We start from the raw sequence: 25364 nt of genomic DNA, 5'->3' as shown, positions 1-25364 counted from the left end.
CAAATTCGTAAACAGTTTTTCTCCATTGCTTATTTTTATGATGTCATGTTTAGTCTTTAACAAGCATAGACTTCCACTCCCATTCATTACAAACATTCACCCTCTTCTTTGCCAGGATCAACCTGTTTTGTTTACACAACCTTTCCTGTTCTGAACACAGACTGGGGATAGGCATACCTGGTTAAGCAAGAAGTTTGTATACCCTGAAAAGAGGTATTAGCTGACTGGTATTAGGGTATATTTAATGCTTGGGATTGGTGATTCCTGTTCTTATACCCTGGTTTTAACCAGCAAAGTGTATGTGTACCATGCCTTCTTCCATGGCATTCTGTTAGGATCTGCAGCCAGGTTATCTGGTTACACCTTCAGCATGGCATACAGGTTCACTTATCTGTGGGGAAATATTTGCTTATGGTTTATTTAGGCTTAAGTTTCAGAATTTGATTGTTATAGTTTAGAGGGCAAGAGTACCTTGCAATGGGATCTGATTTGCCTTAACCCTTCTCCCAGAATTTGGGCATGGCTTTGGCAGTGCGTGCAGCTAAGGCACTTTTGGAGGAAAGAAAATCTGATGCAAGAATAGGCCTTTTGATTAGGTGCAGTACTCTCATGCTTGATCCTAACACACACCACACTAAGGTTTTTTAGCTTGAGGAGTGTATTAAGGGCCACAAGTTCATTTACAGGGAAAACATACTTTGGGCCTGTAGGGTCTTCAGTATGGCTTAGTTGTGATTCCAGGAGGTGCCAGGTAATCTAGATTTTGCTTTAGGTAAATAACATTGATGAAGAGGACTTTCAACTCAGACATTTGTTTGTAAATTTTATTGGCACCATCGCAAGTGGAAACAACAATAAAGTCCTGCTTTGTTCTTGGTTACTATCTGGATCTTTATCTGCTAAGAATGCTAGAAATTGTGGTATTTTCATCCTGGTACTATTAGATGCACTCTTGTTACAAAGCGCAATGGTTTAATGTAAAAGTAGAGATGGTTTTTAAAGACTCAGAGTTTGGTTAATGCAGATTTGGAGTCTACAGTTCCCCTTGTTCTCATAATGCAACCAGCATAGAGCTACTGTATACCAAAACGGAATTAAATATGTTAAATAAACTTTAATATTAACAATAATGAGTAACTGACACAAGTGTAAGACTTTTTTGGTAGGAAAAGAAAACCAAATAAGAAATTTCTGAACTACTTCTGTGCATGGAAATAATTGAAATGTGTTTATTGCTGTTGTTAAATATTATGAGATTTGGAAAGCAACAATATCTCTGCTAACCAAGATTGATTTTGATTTTAGTATAATCAATTAGGGTTAGTTTAATGTTTTATGTTTAACTTGAATGTTTCATCTGAGTCTGTATAAATAGCTTAATGAAAATGTGAATGCAAGTTAGAGGAACTGATTCCTGCTGTGTGCGGCAACCCATAAAAGGGCAAAAAAATTCTATAGCAACTGTTGTTAAAAGGACAGATATCTTGTATGGGCATAGATTGTTTGGTCTGAGTATTAGCTGTCTACTTTTCAATATAGAATCCCTACTGCGTTTTGATCGAACTTGCTTTGAAAGTACATTGTAGATCAATACTAAAGGGGCTAATGGACTGTGTGCTAGTTAAATATCAGTGAAACATTCCTCCAAAACTCAAAGTTTCTGAATTTATTTAATAGTATTTGTAAAAATAAATCTGTTAGAAATGTGCAGTTCATATCAGAAAACTGATATAAATATTTTTATTCATAATTGGTAATTCACTCTACTTTTTGTAATAAAGCATTTCAGAGTCCTTTTATAATTACAGTACTTCAGGGTTATTCCTAATGCAATCTTATGTTAATCAAAATATTTTACCCAATAAAATATAAGACATAAGGGTTTGAAAAACTCTGGTGTGAGTTCAATTGCTAGATGGAGTTTCAGAAGTACAAGGGATGCCCCGAAAAAATTGCACTGATTTGAAAAATTCTGCTGCTTCTAAAGGAATTCTTATTCTATATTTTTGATTTCCTGAGCAGAATCTTTCAAACGGTAAAACTTTTCAAGCAAGCTTGCTTTATACAGGTAAGAATAACAATAAATTAATGTAGTCTTAAAGGCTTTTGTTTTTGAATGTAAACTGTTTATGGATCTAAATAAAATTACATTTAACATGCAGTTGTTCTGCTTGTGAATCTGAGTTGCACTGCAAAGGGAGCGCAGATAGAACAGTGCTTACTGGAAATATGATGTCCCCGTGGATGCTAGAAAAAGCCTGCTGGGGAACATCCCTCTCTGTGCTTTAAAAATATGGATGAAGCACGCTCCCAACGAGGTCATCACATCACAAAGGTACATGGTGCCTTAGAGCCAACATCTCTTAGGCTGCTAATGCCTTTAGTATTGCTCGCCGCCACCCCATCCATGCTTTACACTGCCACATACTGGGACTAGCCTCTTGTATATGGATGCACTGGAAGGGAAAAATTCATTTGTGCTCACTTCCTCTCTTCAGAACTCTTGCACATTGGGGGCATAGTTTAGACCTTATATTTTCAAATCAAAATATTTGAAAATAATTTTCTTCGTTATTTACCTGTCATGCCCTGAGTTTGAAGTTCTAGGGTACTTCCCTGGTATATGTTGGTAACATCAGAGGGTCTATCTGTTCTCTACATGCAGCTTTAGATGCTTTTTTTATTTATAAAATAAGCCTCTTTGAAATTTCTAGGTGCACGTATGTATTTAAAGAGTAATCATTACAAGCTGACTCAATGTCTCGAAAAGAATCAACAACTTTCCATTCCCAAAAGTGTGCCACAGGTCAGTTCCTCAGGTAAAGGCCTATGTAAAGAGGTGGACCTTGCAGTGTACTTGTGATGTATTGAACAAATGGGGGAAGTAAGTTCTAGATGAGAAATGCTCTCTCAAAGACATCATGCTTCCAGTTTGCAGCCATTTAAATCTGAGGATTCAGTTTAAGCATTTCTGCTATCTCAGCTGTTGTGATCTTTTTGTGACAAATCTACTGAACAAAGAAAGGTTCTGTGGAATTGGGGGGCTGGTTGGTGATGGGTTGGTCAGAGAGGCAGATGATTGGGGGCGCCTGGGGGGAGGGTGGCATTTTGAAGATATTTGGTAGATCGCTTATTCAGATCTAATATGTACTACAGCCTAGCAGCTACGGCAACTTAAATTGTTTGCCCTGAGATGTGGTATAGCTGGTGAGCTTCCAAGTACTGCATTGAAAAGGGATCGTGCACCACAGCTTCCATACATCCCATGAAGAAGGGAGGATTGTACAATAAAAATTAAGCATGTACTTTAGTGCTGTGCTGAATAGGGATGAACTTAACCATGTTCTTATGTGCTTTGATGAACTGGAGCCTAAGGCATCCAAGATCTAGTCTTTGAAAAATCAATATGGAAGGGAGCGCTTGGAAATATCAAAACAAGGTTTTAAAATGACATCAGTGGCTTTAATGTAACATCTCTTTAGATAATACTCTTACCATTTACAAATAAATATAACATAAAGATCATTTGAAGATGATTTAGGGATACTTTTGGACAAACTCAATAAAGTGCTGACAGATCACATGAGGGAAACTCATTCTCTCAATCCTTAAGCATTGAATTACATTGTAAACTAGAATTTAGGACAATTTGTGTAAAGCAGTACCTAAGGTTGCCGGAGTTAATAGGAATAGGAGCAGGAGGAGGCAGTGATCATTGGCAGAAATATGTTTGTCTTCAAAGTGGCCTGCAGTTTGTGTTTGAAAGGTTCCTCTGTTTCATTATGGTAAGGATCCACATAAGGGGTATCTTTTACCCCATTCTGGGCTTTTACCATGTGTAAAAGTCCATGGTAGTAAAATGTTCTATTAGCTGATTCAGTTGTGCATTCTAATATTTTATGCAGGACCTCAAATTGTCTGATTTACCTAAATCTAGGGTAAACTCCTCCAACCTGGTGTATTTTTTTTTTTTTTTAAACCATGAAGGCATATGCCTTTGCCTGCATGACAATACTCCCTGCAGTATATCTCTCTGAATCATTATCATGGAAATAATATGCAGAATATACATTGATGTATTAAAATATTTAGAACCTTCTCTATGCTAGTGGAGTTTATGGAAATTAAACAGCAGAATAATATAATTTAAGGGAGTCTTCTTCCTGTAATTTGATTTGGTCACTATACAGTAGAGATAGATACTCTTTTATGCAGTTAAGGGATAACACAGGAGTTACAATATAATTATATAATTTTACTATTTTCATTTACTTTGATTAGCATATATTAGCTTGCAGTAAAGACTATATGTATTTACCTTGTCTCATCACTTTGTTTTTGACGTGTCTACTCAGTATTCTTCATATTATTCTTACCTTCTTTTCCAAAAGCCGCACGATTTACTGCATTAACAATTCATCTGACCTCTTTTAAACCTTTTGTATGACTATGTAATAACTCCCAGAAATGACAGGAGGAGTCTTTAATTTGACAGTGAAATTGGTGACAGAAAATAGTTATGTTTTCTTAATTATTTCCTGGTTAATCAAATTAGCTGCACACACATTAATGTTATATTTAGCACAACAAATAGACAAATAATCTGGTGATAATCTTAACATGTTGGTGTCCATTCAGAGTTTCTGCTTGCTTCTGCCGTTGGTTTAAGTGCAGTTAAATCAGAGTAATGTTGTACAGTAGTTAAGATTCATAACTCAAGCAGAACATTGTCACCATCAAAATGCATTTTGGTGAAAACTTTAAAGTGTTTGCAGTGTTTTATTACACTGTCTCTGCCTACTTTCCTTTTGAATTCAGTAAATACCTCTTTGATTGAAGGGCAGTAACTGTACGTGCTAACTTTTAAGGGGGAAAAATTGATGAAGGAGAATTTTAAATGTGCCAGTACTGGTTATAGCTAGGAGTACCTTCTAACTCGCTCTGTTTAAATTTAGGGAGAGCCTATCACTTTCTGTGAGGACAGTTTTGTGAAGCATCGTTCAAGTACTACCAAACAGTTCCTGGAAACTGCAGTGAATCTTCAACTTTTTAAACAGGTATGACAGGCCAATTGACCTCGTGATCTAACAGTTTCCTTCTAACAGATATCAGACATATATGTTGTCCTCTCTGCCTCTGTATCCATTTCCTGTCAGCTTTTGAAAGCTCTCAGGAAGACCATTTTGAGAGGAAATATAGGAGAGAGGGGGGAATGGCAAATGTTTAACTCCTATAAGTGTGGAAAGAATCTTCCCAATCCCATTGTATCTCAGCGCAGGCACAAACACAGTCCCCGCTTTTACCCGCCAATGACTGGCTGTGTCTGCCTCTGGAGCCAATCAAGAACTCCCTTGAAAAGGAAAAAGCAAGGAGCTCCCTGAACTTTAGCAGCTGAACTTTTCAGCCTCTTCAGTATAGTCAGGCTCTATTGGTCAACGGACAAAGGACCAAAGCACTTAACACTTTGTTACACAGAATTTTTCAAAATCAGGACTTCAGCCAAACAAATAAATTAATAGTTTCATGAAAATTCCTCCGTATTGAGTTTGGTTGACCGCAAAACAACATTTCCTATGGAGGATTTACAGCTCAGTAATAACTATTGTAGTATTACACAACATGGCTTCAGCACGATCCATGATACACTTTTTTCATGCTATTTTCTCCTGGCTTTTCTCTTTGTCCTCCCTTTCGATTCCCTTATGTAATTTAGTTGTTTGAAAGAGGGTCAAGAGACCGACCATAAACTTGTAGACCAGTAAGCTTATCTTTGTTTGCGCGCAAATCTGAGAAAACATCTTCTGGGATAAGGTGGGAAAACTTCTAGAAAAAACATGGTTTGATTGAAGCTAGCCTGAATGAATTCAGGCAGGGGAGTAAATGCTTAACTAATCTGCTAGAGTTCTTTGAAGATATACTATCATAATAGATAAGGAAAATTCATTGGATGTAGAATACTTTGATTTTCAAAAAGCATTTGACAAGTTTCTGTATCAAAGATTAATGGCTAAGGTAGAGATTTATAAACTACAAGGATGCTAGCTTGTAGTAGTCATAGGTAGACACTTTTCTAATTGGACAACATTATGGAAATACCTACAAATAAATAACATAAATACAGACTTTAAAAATAATAGAATAATAGATGGAGTACTCCAGGGATCAACTCTTAGAATCCAATTTATTTTATTTAACTGTATTATATCTGCAGGGGCAAAGGTTTCATTTATATGAAGTGTTAAAAGAGGTATTTTAAACATTTATAAGTGTTTACCAGATTAAGATTGGTGGTAGAGAAAGTAATATAACATGGAAACATCATTATTTTTATTGCTGTGATCCAGTGTTACATGTTTCTGAGTATCTTCAGCTATCAGGGATATTTGTCAATAAAAGGCTACTGCTCATGCCGAAGAGTCTGAATTATGATATGAGTATTGTGGCCAGATCCTCAGATGGAGTAAATTAGAGTAGTTCCACTGAAGTTATTAGAGCTCTGTCAGTTTCCATCTAGCTGTTCAATTGTAATTTATATGTAATTTTAAAGAACACTTAACAATTTTATTATTTTTCTGACATTTCTTCATACCGAGGAAGTAATATACCTTTGAAGATGAGAATATCTTAAAATTATTATATTTTAAATGTTTTTAATAGCTAATATGTTGCCTTTTCTTTAGTTATGATCTGCTGTGTTTCCTCTCACTTCTCTAATTAATCCACAGCACAGCTGCCTCATCTCCAGCAGTTCCCCACTGACAACTGGGCTGCTTTCAAGGTTGTTTGTGTTTTCAAAGGCTAACATGAGTTTACTGGGTTCCTGATACGGAGCATTATTTTTAGCAGAAAATAATTCTTGAAAGCAGCCTAGACACCTATAGACCAGCTAGCTATAGACAGCCTAGACCAGCTGGTCTGCCTGGAGGTGTTTTAACTGCAGTTTTTTTGCTGCATATGAGCTTTGTCTGCCACTTTCAGAAGTGCTGCCCTGGCACTTATTCTTTTTTTGTTTTTGCAACTGAGGTCCATTCTTACCACCAAACTCTGCAACACTTCTCAATGGATGCAGTACTTTCAATGGTGGATTTGCACCACGGAATAGCTAAATCAAGAACCATTACATGACTATACTAACTCCCAGTAAAGTTCACCTTCTGATAGCTGACCTAAATTATCTGTAGCTCCTTGTTATCCAGAACAAACACTTGTCTTCATTGTCTGTTGTTTACTTTATTATGTATTTGACCAAACTTATTCTATATCCCACATACTATTTGAATAATAATATGAATTATTAAGCTTTGTAATAGACATTTATTATCAAAGATGGCCTGTCCACTGTTCAGTGGTTGTGAAGTGTGTTTTTCAAGATCTCTGAGGTTGGTTGGGGAAGAATCTATAGACTGTAATGTTGCACTTAACACCTCTGCTATCTTTTGTTGTAATTAGTTTCTTTCTTTTGTTTAGCACATAAACTGTGTCTCAGATACTGCAGTTCCTTCATATCAAAAGTGTATCTGAACATTATGTTACCGCAGTGGATAACTTCGCAAACACTGACATTTAACCAGTAATCTGTAAACAAGTTCAAGACATACCTATATTTGTTTTGTGGAAAAGAAAAGGAAGAAGGGGGAAGTAAAAGAAGAAGCCATTGGAATTAAGTAAACTAAAAAGGGCAAGCATTCTGTGTTTAGTTGCCTTTTTTCTTTTCCTAAAGCTTCTTAGATTATTAATGTATTGACTGCTTTGACTCTAAGAAGTGACTGTGTACAAATTTAACATTCTTACTCAGCAGATCTGCTCCTTATGTATGTCCAAAGTCAGATCTTTTCACTTTAGTGACAAAAACATTTTTTTAAACTATTTTTTCCTCCTGTTGGCCTTGCATCTGTTGTAGAGGCAGTTGGATTATTTCATCATCAGAGACATTAACTACACTCCAATTGCAGGGCAAACTTTTACCCACAGACACATTTGCATTACTCTCTTGAAGTCAATAGTGTAGCATTGGTGTAATGGATGGCAGACTTTGACTGACATATTCTGTGTTACAGATGATGTTGCATTAGCCACAGAGAACACAGATTTCAAATCCCAGGATAAAATTTCATAGGTGGAAATTGGTCTGTCTGCTTAAAAACTGATATTTTCAAGACAAAAATACAGTAAGCTTGATTAGGGTACACATTACAGGAGTCTTGTAATGATACCCAAATCAAGCATAAATAAATCCTGGAAATTCACAGGTTAGGTTAAATTTAAAAGAAATCTAACCACCTTCACTATGCCCTGTAGTGACACTATGCAGTAAGAATACAATTATGATTCATGCATAGTAGGGTTTGTGGTCTCAGATCAGATTAAATTTATTTTTAAAGACCCACTAGAATGTTTTTTATTATATCCGTAGAAGACTGCTGCCTTCGTACCGAAATCATTAAAGTCCTCTCAGTTGTATAATTTTAGCATAGAATCTGGCCTTCCTCCTGCTATACTTCCCCATTGACATGGCAATATTTTAACTAAAAGCATGTTATATGGAACAGGGTTCATAGCCCTGCGGCATTTGGTGCCCTTTTTTATAACCCATTTGTGGATTTTTAGAGTTTCCCTCAGCCCTGATCAAGACTTTTCATGTTTAAAACCAAGATAGCCTTATTCTTTAGTTCTGAGAGGAGATTTAATTTCAGTAGATAAAGCTTTGTGCCTGAGAAGAGGTCCATATTTTAATTAAATAAGTCAGATATGCCAATTTTTCCTTCAGGCTCAACAGCTTGTATTTCCTTAGATTTGACGGCTGTGTTACTCCTTTTCCAGCTTTTCTTCAGCCTTTTGGGATGACTTATTAATTTTGGGTTTTTTTCCAGTCCAGTCTCCTTTTATTAGGATGATGTAATATTACTGTTGTTAAACCTCATGTTAGAAGTCTGGAGTTTAGCTACTGCTTGTTCCCAGCTTCAAACACCAGCTATAAGTCGTTGTATTTTGGACCTTAAATATTTTTGATGGGTGTCCAGTGAAAATAATAACTCATTTATAAGGAATATCTGGACCAGCATGGAGATTTTCTAAGGTACATACTGTTAACTATAAATTCCCATTATATAACATATTGGTATTTTTCCTCGCTGAACTCTGCCTTCCTCCAGTTCTTCCCACTGCTTATATCTTTCTCATTCTTTCTACAAACATCCAGCTGGCTTGGCAAGTTGCCTGAATTGCGAGACCTTTGCCTGAGCACTCAGATGCATTTTTTAGTGTGTTGGTGTTTATTGTTTTGGGGTTCCAATGTACATTTTCCTTTCTCGTTGCATCAGCAACCTCTTAGTGTTTCCAGCATCTTTTTTCTCTTTATGTACCCCATCTTCAAAGGAGGAAAGAGCTCTGCTCCACAGCTTAAAGCCATGCAGCAGAACTATATTCAGTATAGACAACCATACTCTTTGCACTGTGCCTAGAAGTCAACCCCAGTGCACACGTGTTAGATTTGCATTCAGATATCACCCTATTTGATAAGGAAACATGGGCAGCACCTCTCAAGCCTCTTTGGAACATCCCAGGAAAACGCCTATAAGTCTACCACGAAATGACCCAGCTAGAGCAAAGTGTAAACCCTTGAAAGAAAAAGCTTGAGTCAGCCAAGACCAGTGAGCATCAGGAACGCAGTGCTAGCACCCTCCCTAACGGCTCTAGCAAAATCAGCGTGAATGCTTTATGAAGTTCTGTTGATGCTCCAGGCCCCCACTTCACTTACAGAATTCTAGCTGCTTGAGTCAGAGCAGGCAGAAGATCAGGGTGATAAGGACTGCTGTCTGGACTCAGATACATATCCTTTTGAAGGGGCACCAAGACAGCAACTTCATGAGAAAAGAAACTGTTTCCTCCAGATTTTGCAGAAGCTGTTAAACCTTGGCTATTTTTTTGTTATGAGTCACTCCTTAAGCTTCCTCCTCCTCGAAAATGAGAATACTCACAGATTATATCTACAGAGAAGCGGAAATTACTTACCTTTAATTCTGCTTTCCTGAAGATACAATTTACGATAGGTTTCAGAGTAGCAGCCATGTTAGTCTGGATGTGCAAAAAGAACAGGAGTACTTGTGGCACCTTAGAGACTAACCAATTTATTTGAGCATAAATTTTCGTGAGCTGCAGCTCACACTGCATGCATCCGATGAAGTGAGCTATAGCTCACGAAAGCTTATGCTCAAATAAATTGGTTAGTCTCTAAGGTGCCACAAGTCCTCCTTTTCGATTTACGATAGGATTTTCATTCATTCTCCTACATCACTTCAGAAATTATTTTCTTTAAAGCGATTTCTTTCTCATACCTGATTGTTTTCTCCTCTGAAGCATACTTTTAGATTGCATTACCTAATTTTGAATTGGCTTATCATGGGAGCTTTGTCTTCTGCACAACCAAATGAATTGGCTGGCGTCTCCTGTTCGCTATAGGCAGTGGCACACAAAGTTTCACAAGGGATTGGCTCATATTTTATCCTCAAAGGGCAAAATTCTTAAAGAACTCTGGGAGTCCTGCTATTCTTTTACTGAGGAGCTAAGACCCAAAGGAAGAATCCTATCAGAATGATGTCTTCAGAGAAGCAAAATTGCAGATAAGTATTTTTCCTTCTGAGTTAATTATGCAGTGCCACTGAGTGGTTTGTCAATAGTGGGTATCAAACTCAGGTTCTGTGGATCTAAAAGCATGAGCTTCTACTACCTTAACTAAAAGACCGTGATCTAATAGCTCAAAGACCAGACAGAATCAGAAGCCTTTCTGAGGTCCATCCTACAGAAGGGGACAGAGAGCCATGCTGGTTATACTTGGGCTGTACTAACGTTACCCAAGCTTTCCGCTATGTACTGCTTTTAAAAAAACAAAAAAAACCCCAAAAACTGGAATGGCTTTACTCTTACTTCTGATACTCAATATAATTAATAATAATACTATTACTTCCTTCAAATAAGTTTCTATCATTTCTGTTAACAATTATATTTGGCAGTATTTACTTTTAAATGTTTTGCTAGACTAATCCGTGCACTGAAAACTAAAAGCCAGCCTCTCCATTTTCTGTTGATATTTTACCAAATGATGAGAGTGCCCATAAATCATGGGTTGGTTTATGGCATGGAATGAATTCATAACTTTCCCCAAAGAGATAATGTCTTGCAGTTCAAAGTCTGTTTTCTGCACAGCAGTAGCTAAAGATGCTCTTATTGCTCTTATCTCTTTTTCTTACTGTGAAATAATCCAGTGATCCCATAGTGGTCTGACCATGAACCAAACCCATTTGGAAAGAAGCCTACTTGGAGTCAGAATGAAAAAATAAAACAGAGTTTAGCCAAGAAAGAACATGGAATGATTATCTTCGACAGCATGTGCTCTATTATTATTGCTGCTGGAATTTTTTGTACTTGAAGAATGGTGTTTGTTTCATGTCATCAGTCTATCCATTGACAAGCATCAGATTGTCACTGACAGTACTGTTTGGATAATCTGTGATACTGTATGACACTCAGCCAAATAATTAATTTCTGTTAGCTTCTATGTGCTATTTTAGTAACTGGGAATATCTAGTAACTCCTGCTAGAAAACAAATAATCAGTAAAATGTTTTCTCAATTTATCTCTGTACAGACTTGAGCTTGCTTACTCAAACTAAAATGCATAGATTAGTTCTTGAAAGCATATTAGAAATGCCAGCGTTTCTAGTCTTAATCCTGAAAGGCAAACTGAATCTTTAAAAGAATGTGTTCATTTCTTCTGGGAGGTTATAGTAGATGATCGTTTATTTTATGTTCACCGTTCTTGGTTTCTGACATGTTTGGGCATATGCACCTGAATATGGACATGTGTTAGAATCTGTATCTGCAAATCCCATTAAGTGAAAGTTGTTTTGTGGGTGAAAATTCTGACACTTCCATGGATTCATGCACATACACACAAACGTGCAGGTGTTAGAATTTTCAAACATGCAGGCATGTATGTGTTTGCACCTGAAAAGTGTGGCTGTATGGACCAGTATGAGCACACAGTCAGGTGTAGACTGGCAGAGGTCAAGCTTAAAATATAGTTCTGTATTACACAGTGCTTCTATGTTGGCAGTTCAGTGCATTGAGTTCTCCTACATTTAAATAAAATATCCTTCCATCCCTCTTGTTGCTGTTGCCACTGTTCCTTAAAGGCTGCAACTACCAGCTTCTCTCCATCCATATAAAATGATTGTGATCCAAACTCTTCTCAGTTTGCATAACTCCTCACCCAGAAGAGTTTCAATCCTCAGCCAGAATTCTCAAGTGCACAGTCAGTGGGCATCAGATATCCCAGCTCAGCCTTGCTTTGAACTAGAGATGGTCAAAATGTGTCCAAATTTCAACTACAAATCTTCCTCATTTTTCAACTAGCTTTTTCTTCTGATTCAATGATACTTACCTGGAAAGGCATCAGGGACATGACATGAGGCCAGTTCATGATCTTTCAAACATGACATGAGTGAATGTCTCAATATCCATAAGTGATTATAATTTTAAACTTGAAATTAAACATTTCTTATGAAATAAATTTAATAAACTTTCACATCATCTCCTGTGAAAAAGAATGAGCTAGAAAGCAACTTAAAATACTTTCAAAGCAACAAGTTATTTGGAATTTCATTCCAGGAATAACCTTGTTAGTTTAAAATATATTAAGTTTTATATTTGTTCACACACACAACAAACAACACTAGAAAAGAATACTAAAACCACTCGTAAAATGGTGATAATATTTCTGCCACTTGTATTTATATCCATTGTTATAATATCTATCCAAAATTATTACAGCATTCTTGTGATCTGTTATATTCTTGTTGACATAGATATTTTACATATAACGTATATATACTTTAATTTAATATTGTGAAACCTAAGGAAGGCCAACATAGTTTTGACTCATGTTTTTTATATTGCAGTTTATTGATGGTCGACTATCAAAGCTAAATGCAGGAAGAGGGTTCTCGGATGTTTTTGAAGAAGAGATCACTTCTGGAGGCTTCTGTGGAGGTACAGAATTATTTTAGGAACATTTGTTTCGATATATCATTGTCTCTTCCACAGGAGCTGTTGAGGACGATATCATATTGACTTGAACATAGTCAGATAAGCACTTATCCAGTTTAAATGCCTCTGATTCATTCTTAGCAGGGTTTCAGTCTGTTATATATCGGTAGCAGAATAGCGGATTAGCTATTTAGCCAAACGTTTGCAGTGCATTAAATGAAAATAAATGGAATTGTTTTACTGTAATTAACTAGTTTTTATAAAATCAAGATCAGATGAGATTTTATTAGATGTTTTTAAAGTATTGGCTTGCTTAATAACTGGTTAGATATTTACTGGCTAAAGTATATTTTTTGTAATAATTGGAAGACTTTAGTTCCCTAGTTCCCTTCCTTTTTAATAACGGTTAATTTAGTTATTTTCTAATGTCTCTTTTAAAAATTCCTTCATGTATCTCATGTAGTTCTGCAATATACCGAAGTCAAATTTCTCCAAAATATGAGTAATTACTATCTCAAGCAAAATGCACTATGCTTAAATAAATAATCTTAATGTGCAGTTCGAGTCTAAGAAGTGACAGTATAAAAATATATCTTCTTCTTAAGCATATCTACTATTTCCTGCTTGTATTCAGTCATATCCATTGACTTCAGTGACTGAAATAAATTTTACCTGTACTACTTTTAACTCCTGCTAGCCTTGCCAAGCCAGTACATATAAGAAAACATAAGGTGGATACAATTCCATGTTCTGCATTTCCAACAGGATTGTCTAACCATTTCCATGGCAAGTTAGTTATACCTTTTTAGTTATAAACCAGCTCTATTTCCTTCAATAATTGTGATCCCCCAGAATGCCATTTTTACAGTCAATTTTCATAGCAGAACCTCAGTTTTTTGTATAAATGTGAATTGCGTGAGTTGAACCAGATCATGTCTCTTAGGGCAGCTTTTTGACAGTCTTCTGCTACAAAGCTACCCTCAAGCTAGCAGATCTGGCCAATGGAGGATTTGTCCTGGAGAGCCACCATAAGAGATTCTGTGCCATGTCCCCTGGACTCTCGACATAGAAGCCTACTTGTCTAGAGTCTGACTATAAAGTGGCCTTGCTCCCTGCTTTCTCCCATCTTCCTAGCCTTCTGCTGAGATCTGGCCTGCAGTCTGTTTTTTCCTGAAGAGGTTAGGAGAGAATGGAAGTAACAACAAGATTTAGTCTGTTCCCCTCTCACTCCTGCCCTTTAGGGCAACTTACTCATACAACTTTATGAATAGCTTTAATGCAGTGGACATGTCCATTCAGATAGGTAATGTCAGTGCTTAAAGTTCCTTTGCTCTTTGCAGTTAAGAGGTCAAAAGGGTGCAGTGAAATAACATTAGAACTTGGATAAAGTTAGGTTCTTGGCTCTACATTGATATGTTTTGTCAACTACATGTCTTATCTGGCTATGCTCAGGAGGGAATGTTCACCTTCACTAGCAGTTTTGTGTGAGAATTTATTGTATCCTTACTTTTCAAGTCGGACAAGCTGTACTACATTGTGGACAAATTGCTTAGGGCACATATTCAATATTTACATAGCTGCTGTCTCATCGTCATTATGAGGTGCAGGCAGAGCAACAAGTATGGAATTGAGGGTGACATTTTGTGACACTAATGGGATAGAACTGTGGTATTTTTCATAGTTAAATCCCATCAACTTTGCCATTGGTTGAAGACTACACAACTGGGTGGAGACCTGCTTTCAGAAAGGTTACTAAAAGTCAAAGTAACCTATGCATTGTTGAAGGGGCAGGTGAACACATCATGAAGAACAGTGATAAGATTTTCATGCTATTGAGTCAAAAGAAAGGACTTTCTTTCAGTCTCTCCATTTTCGTTAATATTTTATTGCATTTTCCAACAAATACAAACATAGCTAAACTATGTAGAAATTTTAACTAAAAATTTGAAGCAATGCTTGCATTTAATCCGTTCTATATCTATAAATAGAGTTTTCTTTAAATATAGTGATTTGAAACTACAATTTTTAGTCTGAAGGATGGAAAAAAATTGTCTACCATATCAAAATGGCATTCTGTATCATGCACCGTTCCCATTAAAACTTTTTCACAAGTTTACACCTTCCGTCACATGCATTCTCCTGCAAAGATAAATATAAGAATCATCAGTGCGAATGTAATTTTCAGTGCACTGCTAGGATTATTGATAGTACACCCTGTGGCCTTTTTCTTCTACTCTGTGTTAGCTCTGCTGGAGGGGCAGAGTTGTTGAGTCCTTATTGTACCTTCTAAGTGTGCCACATGAAAAAACAATTGTTAGCTAGTAGAAAGTTTGATCCCCACCTGCTGCAAAACCTTTTTCAATCAATTTTTTTCCAAGGTAAATGTAAAGTAGAGGCAGGGAATGGGGAACGGTATGCCATAGCAGTCAAAGGCCTGGGAATAATGTTGAGAATCAGGTGTTCAACACCCTACTTCCCAGAAGCCTACCAATTGCAGGGGTATTAGGATTGCTAATCATCTTAATGTTCCCTTTGGGCCGTCTGCTTTTTCTTTTTTTTTCTCTTGCACGCTTTCACACTATGCTTCACTGCATTCCCTTTCACAATGGAAAAACATTTTTTATTGATGGAAAAAGTATCTCATGTTTATTCCCAAAACCTATGAAATTAATTTCATCCGTAGAGCTTTCTTTAATATGGTCATATTGGAAAACAGGCTAAAACCCAGTGTCAGTTTGTGTTGCATTGCTGCTGTTCAATTAAAACTTTACGCACAGTTATTTAAACTTGTTTGCCCCTGGTCACAGCTGGCTGCTCAGAAATACAAACTACAAGTCTTGTAATTCCCAGCAAATTGCCTTCATACATAAATAAGTATTAGCAAGAAATTTAACTGGGAATTTTTCCTGCTTCTATAAGAGCAAACCATCTGCACCTTTGCACCTATCACCTATTTTTTTCTTGGACTGGGGCTTGGTAATAATTTTGACAGATGCATTTTACTCATCCAGAGAGGGTTTTTTTCATAACCCAAACGTATTGGCAAATTTAGTGAAGAAAATATCAGCAAACATTCGTATTTTATCAGTACACTAATTTTTTTAGTTGTGGTGACAACCTTGGAGCTACTGGTGGAAAAAGATTCTACTTAACAGTAAAGAAGTCAAGAGACTTTGAACCTCTGTTGGGAATGTGAGATTTATAATAAGAATTCAACATTTTCCTATTTAAATTTGAGGTAGTTCAGATATTGGCTCAGCATAAATGGTGTTTGCTTCATGTTTTCCCTGGTTGAGTATGTATCTGTTTTTCTTCACAAGTAAATGGTAGAACTCGGAAGGCTTTGTGATCTGCAAGCCTCCCCACCAGTGTACTGGTCTAATAAACCTCTTATTAAATTACAAAATCTCATCTACTGTAATCTCTTGTAACAAATGGAATTCAGAGGGGCCGTGATAAACACACTTCAAGTGCGGAAATTTCTTTCTTAAGCAAGAGCCGATGGTAGTCCATTATTTCAATGGGTTTTTGATCAAGCCCATAGTCATTATTTGGTTAACTTTGCCATAACCCTGAGCAATAAATTGTTACGTTCGCAAGTTCATTATATTAGTGAATGAATAGTGGCTACATTCTACTTTATGGTGAGGAAATAGTTTTTGTGTGTATACTATGTGTCCTCCACTAACACTAGTGAGTAGCTCACGAAAGCTTATGCTCAAATAAATTTGTTAGTCTCTAAGGTGCCACAAGTACTCCTTTTCTTTCTGCGAATACAGACTAACTCGGCTGCTACTCTGAAACTAGTGAGCCTAGTCAATCTTAAAAAGATAACTGTTCAGTCTTTGTGAATGTAGCATATTGGTTAAGGCACTTGTGCTGTGGATAAGTGCACAGTCAACTCTAGTAAGCTCTCTTTTCCAACTTGGCATCCCTTTCACTCACTGCACTGTTTCTGAGAACTTGGGTATTGCAGAATTGCTTGCAAGGAATTTAGTGCAACGGTATGGAATGTTTAAATGAAAGCATTTCTACAAGTCCAAACAGCTAAATCCCTTCACTTGTTTCCCTCAGAAATTGCTGTATTACCTTTTACGATTATCCAGTTAGTCCTCAGACATGTTCTATGAGAGCTAGATTGTTGGTGTTTTGGCTTTCCACCAGCCAATCCAGGTTCTAGTTATTAGATTTATTTCAGAGCTTAAACTTGTGAAATCTCCTATTAAAAAGCTGATGTTTTGTCAAAGGATATCAGTGTGTTCTTTGCAAAGTTGATAAATTCTCTCTTTGAGCAACATGATTTTTGTGATCTCAGATTTTTTGCTTGGAAGCATTCGTTCATAGTAACTGTCGTTGTACTTCACAATATTAGTAAATTCAAGTGATTAAGCTACTCTTAACATTTCTCAAAGGTAAGAAAGTCAGTCTTGCATGTTCAACTGAAGTGTCTTCTGAAACTGATGTTTCAGTTCTACCTCAACCACCTTATCAAATTTTAGCATATCTTCTGTAGCCAATTTAATAATATAATAGCACCCAATGATTTTATCTATGTTTTTAGTTGTCTTACTCATCCACTTGCCTTCTACACTGTGAAAGAAAGAACATGTAATTTACATTTCCAATCACAGTGGGTTTCCCTGCAAAGGAGATGTGAAGCGATATTAAAGTCCTTATTCCTGTTGCTAGTCCTTTTCCCTCTGATATTAAGATGGTAGTGTCTGTAGCGCAGTTCATTTTCGCACTGCAAGTTTTTCTTTTTGCCCAGAGGAATAGGGGAAGGAACCCAGTTCTGGGTAAAAAGGGGGAAATCACCATATCCAATACAAAATATATACACACCCCTCCTTCAGACTTTTTTTTATAATTTTTTCCTTTGGTTTTTAGTGAGTCTGAATATTTGATGGCGACTTTAATTTCTCATCATACTTGAGTCAGAGTTAGCAGTTTTCTTCAGAGAAAACGATTGGGTATGGTGAAAAAGAAGCACTATTAGAAAGAAAACAAGGGGGTTCGTAATAGGGTAGCCCCATTTTTGCTTTTTGTGTACATGGATTTCCCTCCTTCACAGTATTGGAAGGCTCAAACTCATGTTTAACAATCTATGGGGATTTTTTTTTAATACAAAGTGTATTGTGGAGGGGGCAGGAACACCCAAAAATGTGCTGAATGTGTTTCTGATTATTTTATTTTATTTTATTTTACATTCACATCTTAGGAAATTCAAGATCTTATCAGCAGTGGGTGCATACAGTAAAGGTATAACAATTTTATTTTTATTTGACTAGTTTATTTATCTTTGAAAAAGTCAGCATACTGAACATCGAGCTTTAAAAGGATATTTGACTTTATATTGTCAATTAGCCGCAATCTCTAAATTTTTGCAGTGTTCCTTGTATTATTGTAACAGAGAAAGTATATTACATTAGTAAGGAAGTTATTTTTACCCAAATATTTTTGTCATAAACTAGTGTCTTTGTCATGACAATATGTTTATATTAGTTTAAAAATGAGAAAATGTCTCATGCACAAAATAAATGCCAAATTTTGGAAAGCACAGAATGTTTTTCTGTTTATCTAGCCAAGGTTTTTTCTGTATGCTATATTGTGTTAAATTCCATAACTGTGAGTTAGGTGTGGCACTAGGATTTGATAGGAATTTTATCACTTCTAGTAAACAGCAGTTTGGTTAATATTAATGTTTTTACATAGTCTGACTAACAGAGGACCTGTGTTGCACAACGTTGTTACTAGGCAGGATTAGTAAAAGATAGTACTGTTGACAAAACTCTTGTGATTAAATAAGACCTGATTACCTCAATGTGATAGAAATAGATTTTTTAAAATGATACAATATATACATTAATAAGCCAAGGAAAACTTCCAATATGACATGTAATATGGTAACGGTTCATGCATGGGTATGAGAATACGTCATTATGTTAGAATGCATTGATAAATATGTGTCAGCCATGATAATGACATACTGTAACCCTTGTGTAGATGTAGACAGTAGGTTGTAGATAGAATGCAGCTGTGGAAATTTTTCCTAATTTAAAAAGAGGGCTATTATTTTTGTACTTTATTTTATGTCAGCCTGTCATCTATTTTTCTTGCTAATGTTTTAACTTTTAACCTGTGTTATAAGGGTTATTAAAATATGCTTTTGTATGTTTCAGAAAGGAGGTGCACTAATCAACACAGCGATGACCAAAGCCAGCCCTGCTGTGAAGACAGCATACAAATTTGTAAGATCAACACAATCTGTGCATAAAAAATTGCAGAAACCACCTACAATCTCCAGTTATTGTCAAAAACTGAAAAATCTGTATCCTTCCGATATGTATTACAGAAAAACATTACAGCCTAAGAAATTGTTTTCAGCTTTTATTCCTATCTTGTGGAGAACAGTAACCACTCCATGTTACTGTTTTGAGTGGTTCAGTATGCTATTTTTGGCTTCATTCAAAATATACAGTAGATTCTTATTTGAATACCTGTTACATATTTGAAATACAGCTGAAAAACCTCTACTTAGCTGATGATCCTAAAAACGGACTCTGAAAATACTAAATCTCATTTACACTAAGGCCCCTTTACTCCTCCCTGGCAGTGTAAATTAAAAGTCAGTATAAATGTTGTTTACAGTTCTAGGTGGTGTAAAGGAGTCTCTGTATAAATAACAATAAGACCCTAACAACTCCACTTTGACACTAAGTAGTAACCTATCCAAAGTAGGTTTGGAAGCATTTATATTGTGTGCAGGGAACGATTGCAGTCCAAAATTTCCACCATAAGCAAGCTATTACTTATTTTGTTGTGAGCATCTTTTAAACTTATTGCTATAGTGTTAATAAAATAGCACTAATTCAAAAAGTTATGGACTTGCACTCTTGGCCATTGATTTACAGCTTATCTAGATGAAGCTGGGGTGTAAATCTGCACTGCTCTAGCATGCCACATGCCAACTGTCCACATGAACCACGCTACAGTAAAAGTTACCTGATGCATTTTGATCTAGCCCGCTTTGAAACAGGAATAGGATCCAAGTGTTCCAGGGAACTTTTAGTGCATGGTAGCAGGGTCCACACTGGCAGTGCGCAGCAGGCTTGTGCAGTGAAAATTTACACCCCAGCTCACCACACGCTGTTTAACTAGTTTTATGTCTTCAGTCTGACAAGCAGTCCAGTTTTTAAATTATCTTTAAATATCCCTAGATTATAAAGAATGTGAATTACATTATATTATCCAGGGTATAGAAACAGTGTGGTAGCTCATAAGAAATGACACAATGATTAAGTATTTTAAGATTGGGTTCAAAGCACACAGGGGAAGAATCTTCTCTGCCTTCCTTTTGGCTTTTCCAAGGGCTCTTTAGATTGATGCATAGTACAGTAGTTCTGAATAAATCAATGCTACAGTGTGATGCTAGTAGATTTTAAATAAAACTTTAAAAGAGAATTTTTAATTATACATCAATTCAAACCCTCACAAAAGTCATGAGGAAAGAAACAGGTAAATAAATTAAAGGTACTATATAGCAACACACTCATTTATAATTTAAAAATGGTTCATTAACAGGCTAGCAGGAAATTATTCTCCTCCTCTGTTTTTCATGATCTTAGATGAAGTTTCATGATTTCCTCCCAGCCACCCATTTTTCCCATTGTGTCCCTGATCCTACAACTTTTTCTGCATCGGCAGACGCCTTTGTGTGCAAGAAGCCTTATTAATTTCAGTGGGAATCTGTGCATGTTCAGGCATGGAACAAAGTGCAGGAGCAGGTCTATATGTCCTCTCTTTTCCTTTCACCTTCCATACATGCATGCATCTACTACATGGCACCCTGTTGCTTGTTATTGAGCTACTGAGTTTATGATTTCAGGGTCACATTTTCAAAAGTTCCCTAATCTGGCCTTCAAAACTGTCCCAAGTTGTTGTAAATGGAAACACTCATAACTTTCCCCACAAACTACATCTCCTCGGGTGCAAAATCAATAATTGAGATGTGTATGTCTGTGATTTTCATGGGTAGATTCTGAAATTTTTTATATATGGCCCTTAAATGTGAAAAGGCATGGGCATAATTTTCAAGGCTACTTTTAAAAATTTGGTTCTAAAAGTTAACTTGAATCTAACTCGGTTCGTGTAAGGAAAACTTTCCTATTTCTCTTAAGACCGGTTAGCATTTTTTCTAGCAAAAATAAAATGTAGAAAACTTAGAATATAATAACTTGTCATCTAGAATGGTAATTCATCTCTAAATAGAGGGATGCCCTTGGGTCCATTTTCTTTGCAAATTATTGTCATGAACAATCATGGGACTTGGCTGTCTATTTTAATGCACACAGTTTCCTCCTATCAACACTATGCTGTTCAGCAGCGCTGAAGAAATTCTCCATCTGCATATAAAACCACTTCATTTCTTTTAAGATTGATGTTGCCTTGCAAATTACCACACTGGAACACTATAGCAGTGAGCTTGAAAATCTTAACAGTTTTCCAACATGAGTTGCTATTAAAATACTACTTCAGATTTAAAGTACCATCTCAAATAAGGGGATGGACACAAGAGACCAGCAGGACGGTTCATTTTTAGCAATAGGTGAGAATACATTGGCTAAATTAATGTGTTTTCACAACATTGGCATGTATGTACATCTCTTACTAACTGACTGCTATTAGTATAGCTAACTGGGACAGCCCATGTGAAATTAGTGATAGAGAGTATTATCCTTATATCACATAGAATTAAAAAAAATAATTTCTCATTAAGTAGGCCTTACGCAGCATATTCTTTGAACAAAGCCTATCTCTTGCACCACCAGTTAAGTCCTTTTGTTTTAATTTTCTAGGCAAAAAGTCATGCAAAGCAGGGAATAAAAGAAGTGAGGAGTAAGTTAAAACACAAGGTATGTAATACAATTTTACTTTCTTACCTTGCTTCTTGTATCAGTTTGAAGCTTATACTTTACAAATCACATGAGATTTGTGTTTTTAATGACTTTTGAAATATGCTTAGCCCTTTGTTCAAGAATACATTTTTCATAACGAGCCCTCTGGCAACTATCTGTCATTCTATGCATCCACTGAATAATCTCTTTATTGTTTGCATATTTTATCATAGAACAACAGAGCTCTTCAAAGATACATTAACAGGATGTATGTTTTCATAAAGTTGATTGCTTTGATATCACAATTGAAGCCTTTGCTTCAAGCTGAGAATTTAAGACAGGATAGTCTTGCAGTACAATGTAATTCAGAAGGTGTAGTTGTCTGTTTTGGATTTATAAGATCCAAGCACAATGTTAATGTTTTAAAATAGAGAAACATTTCAACTTTGAAAAGTAACACAGAAATATCAGAATGAAGCTTGATTTAGGCATTTAAGGACAGTTTTCCTAATGAGTTTTATTTCTTCACTTACGATTTTCCTTGTGGGAAGGGGGAACTAACTACAATGTTATTTTATACTTTTCTCAAATATAAAGTTTTAAAAAATATGTCATAAACATGAACGGATTTAAATTGTTTTATATACATTCTAAGAGCTTAATTTGAAAACTTCACACTGGGAAAGATGCATTTGATAACTATTAACTTTTTGGAATGCTGTATTTCATTTTGTTAATAGATATGATCTTATGACAGATATTTAATAACAAATGATCTGTATTAACAATGATTTTTAGTACTCTAAGTATACACCGGATATGTAGATAAATATTATAAACATGGGATTTTAAATCTATTCTGTTGTGTAGGAAAGTGATGAAGAATATGGAACTTGTAGCTCTGGTGTACTACAGTGTGCGCCAGTGTACACATTACACAATCAGAAAAGAGGAAACTCAGAAAAACGAAGACTTGCTCAGGTAAGTCACCTGAAATCTGTGCTCACTTTCTTAAAATATGGGGGGGAAACTGTTTTCCTGTTACAGTAGTGTGTTAAAATATTATGGTAAATACCTTTATTACCATCTGTATTCAGGAAATATGATAAGTAGTATTCACAATAATATTGCTTGCATAATATGCTGTTTTGAGCGTAGAGAGAATAGCTTATCATATATCATCCTCCTGGAGGGAAAAAAATAGGAAATTCAACAGGGAGATGAGGTTGCCAGGTACATCTGCAGGAAAAGAAATCTCAATTGATTCTTAGAAATAGGACTATTTTCAAAAAAATATTTAAAATTATTTAATAACTACTGTTTAAAAGTACTATAAGAATCAGTACAAAACAGTTAGATAAATGCTAGGCATATTGACGGTGTGATCTGTTGAAAAGTTTACTTAGTAGTCTGTATCTTTTATGGACTTCCATTAGATAAAATAATTTCATAGGCATAAAACACACATTTCAGATCAGGCTTGAATATTAGTTTTTGAATAAAGGAATTCTGGTATATTCATATATACCCAAGCCGATTTTCACTGCTAAGCTATCTTTTTACAGCCCTAAAATATAGTGGCATGTGTTAATACTTTACCTAAAGCCAGTTGATTTTGAGAGAGGGCATGCCTTTAATTCAGACCTTGCTCAAGCTGATTATCATATAGTGAATTTACTACTAAGTCAACTAGCTAACAGTGTGTCAGATGTCTTGTCTTTCTGTTCTCAGTTCCTTTAATGGGTCTGATTCTCTGTAACAGGTGTAATATCTCAATTTTAACCCAATACTAATTCCCGAATGTCCAAATTCTATTCGAATTATTGCTTTATTCTGTATAGAGTAATAAACAGTTTGCGGGGTTTTGTGATCTCTTTTGAATAAGAATATATATTTTTAATAATATATACAGACTCCTGTTTTTGATACCACAAATGTTTCTTCCTTAGATAAGATGGGTGTACTGTAGGTCAAATGAGTACCTCTTCGAATTGACAGTTGTATTTACCTGACTATTGACATTATTTTACTTTATATATAATAATAATGTTATGATAAAATTCTAGTTTTGTAAGCCCATGCATTCAGGTTTTTTGAATGATAAAAAAGAAAGTGTTTGTGGAAACTAATATACAATTAGAGTAGATCAATGACTTGCTCAGTAGAATGTTAGAAAATATATGGTAACACTAAAGCCATTTGTTTCAGTGGTATAAATAATTTAGGCATATCTGTTTTAATTATGCAGGCGGATTCTCTTCTGTAACATGTTTTTCAGGTTTCTTTTTAAATACAGTAATACTAAAGTCTGCAGTGTATTTCACCTAGACTAACACAGTGCATCCTTTCTTTCAAGAACCTTGTATAGTTTAAATTTCTTATCTTGACTGTTGAGACAGAAGATATGCAGATACATTTAGAATTTTAAAAATGTAGTATTTATAACAGAAATTGATACTTAACATATTTATTTTTAATTGGTAACTGTCATTCTAATATACAGAAACTTTTTCTTTAACCACATCTGTGTCGCATAACACTGCTTTTTTCAGGACACAGCAGAAACACATACCCAAATCTGTTTATATGTTCACTTAAACTTTTATGCAAATATACAACACAAATGTAGCTAAAATATGTGTCTGCACATTCAGATGCTTTTAAATGCTGCACATATACAAAAACTGTGAGTTTATTAATTTACTTCATGGTCAGGTCTGTCTGCTGTTCCACTTCAATTGTTTAATTTTAGTACTGGAGTCTACATCAATAAATTGTACCAAAGTAAATTTTATTATTAGATATTAATGTTTCTTCTGAAGGACTGTGTTATTGCAGAATACTTCAACATTTATCTGATTTTTCATTCATACAATCGTATACTACTGAGATTTAGTACATCTTTTCTGCCAACTAGCCAACTTTTTATTTTTGAAACAGCATACACTTCTTTCTGAATGATACAGTGTATCAGGTCAGAACAGCAGAGATTTTTTTGTCCTATATAGAGCAAGGAAAATCTTAATGTGCTTTAAAAAGCAGGGGTTTGTTTACAAGACAAGCTCTCTTACTAAGGGCTCCGTATCTGTGCCGAGCTGAAAGAGCAGCATGACCTATGTCCCCACCCCATCCTCACCCTGAATGTCACATGCACTCAGTGGGCAGGAAACAACAAGCTATAATCACTGACCAAGAAGTTTGGTCTTGTACAGTTCCAAAAAATGCAAACTGGGCTTTGTGGTCCCAAAACATCATTATCTATATGGAGTCTCAGGCTGTCCTATGTGTTATAACTGGTGCTGTTTTTAAACATGGATGCTATTAGCATCAGCTAACAATAATGCAAGATCCATTGAACTAACTGCTGGCTTTGAAAGCTTGCATCTATGTAAATTATATTACTTATTATTAAAAGCAAGTGAATTGC

The 25364-nt window shown here is 35.7% G+C and overlaps 1 protein-coding gene across 3 annotated transcripts in view; it reads left to right on the top strand.

The window, feature by feature from the left end:
• DENND1B (DENN domain containing 1B) overlaps positions 1-25364 on the top strand; it is a 243551-nt gene that overhangs the window by 189987 nt on the left and 28200 nt on the right. For all 3 annotated transcript variants that reach the window (XR_013346830.1, XM_077823786.1, XM_077823787.1), the window contains 6 exons: positions 4956-5057; positions 12956-13046; positions 18262-18302; positions 19223-19291; positions 21899-21955; positions 22808-22918. Coding sequence is in view for 2 of the 3 variants with exons in the window: in XM_077823786.1 (XP_077679912.1) it covers positions 4956-5057; positions 12956-13046; positions 18262-18302; positions 19223-19291; positions 21899-21955; positions 22808-22918 (471 nt within the window). In the remaining variant the exon portion in view is untranslated. The remainder of the gene's footprint in view (positions 1-4955; positions 5058-12955; positions 13047-18261; positions 18303-19222; positions 19292-21898; positions 21956-22807; positions 22919-25364) is intronic.

Source organism: Eretmochelys imbricata, chromosome 8 (assembly GCF_965152235.1).
Source record: "Eretmochelys imbricata isolate rEreImb1 chromosome 8, rEreImb1.hap1, whole genome shotgun sequence".
Classification (NCBI taxonomy): Eukaryota; Metazoa; Chordata; order Testudines; family Cheloniidae; genus Eretmochelys; species Eretmochelys imbricata.
Note: the sequence above shows the minus strand (reverse complement) of the source record. Positions and strands in the feature narration are given on the sequence as shown.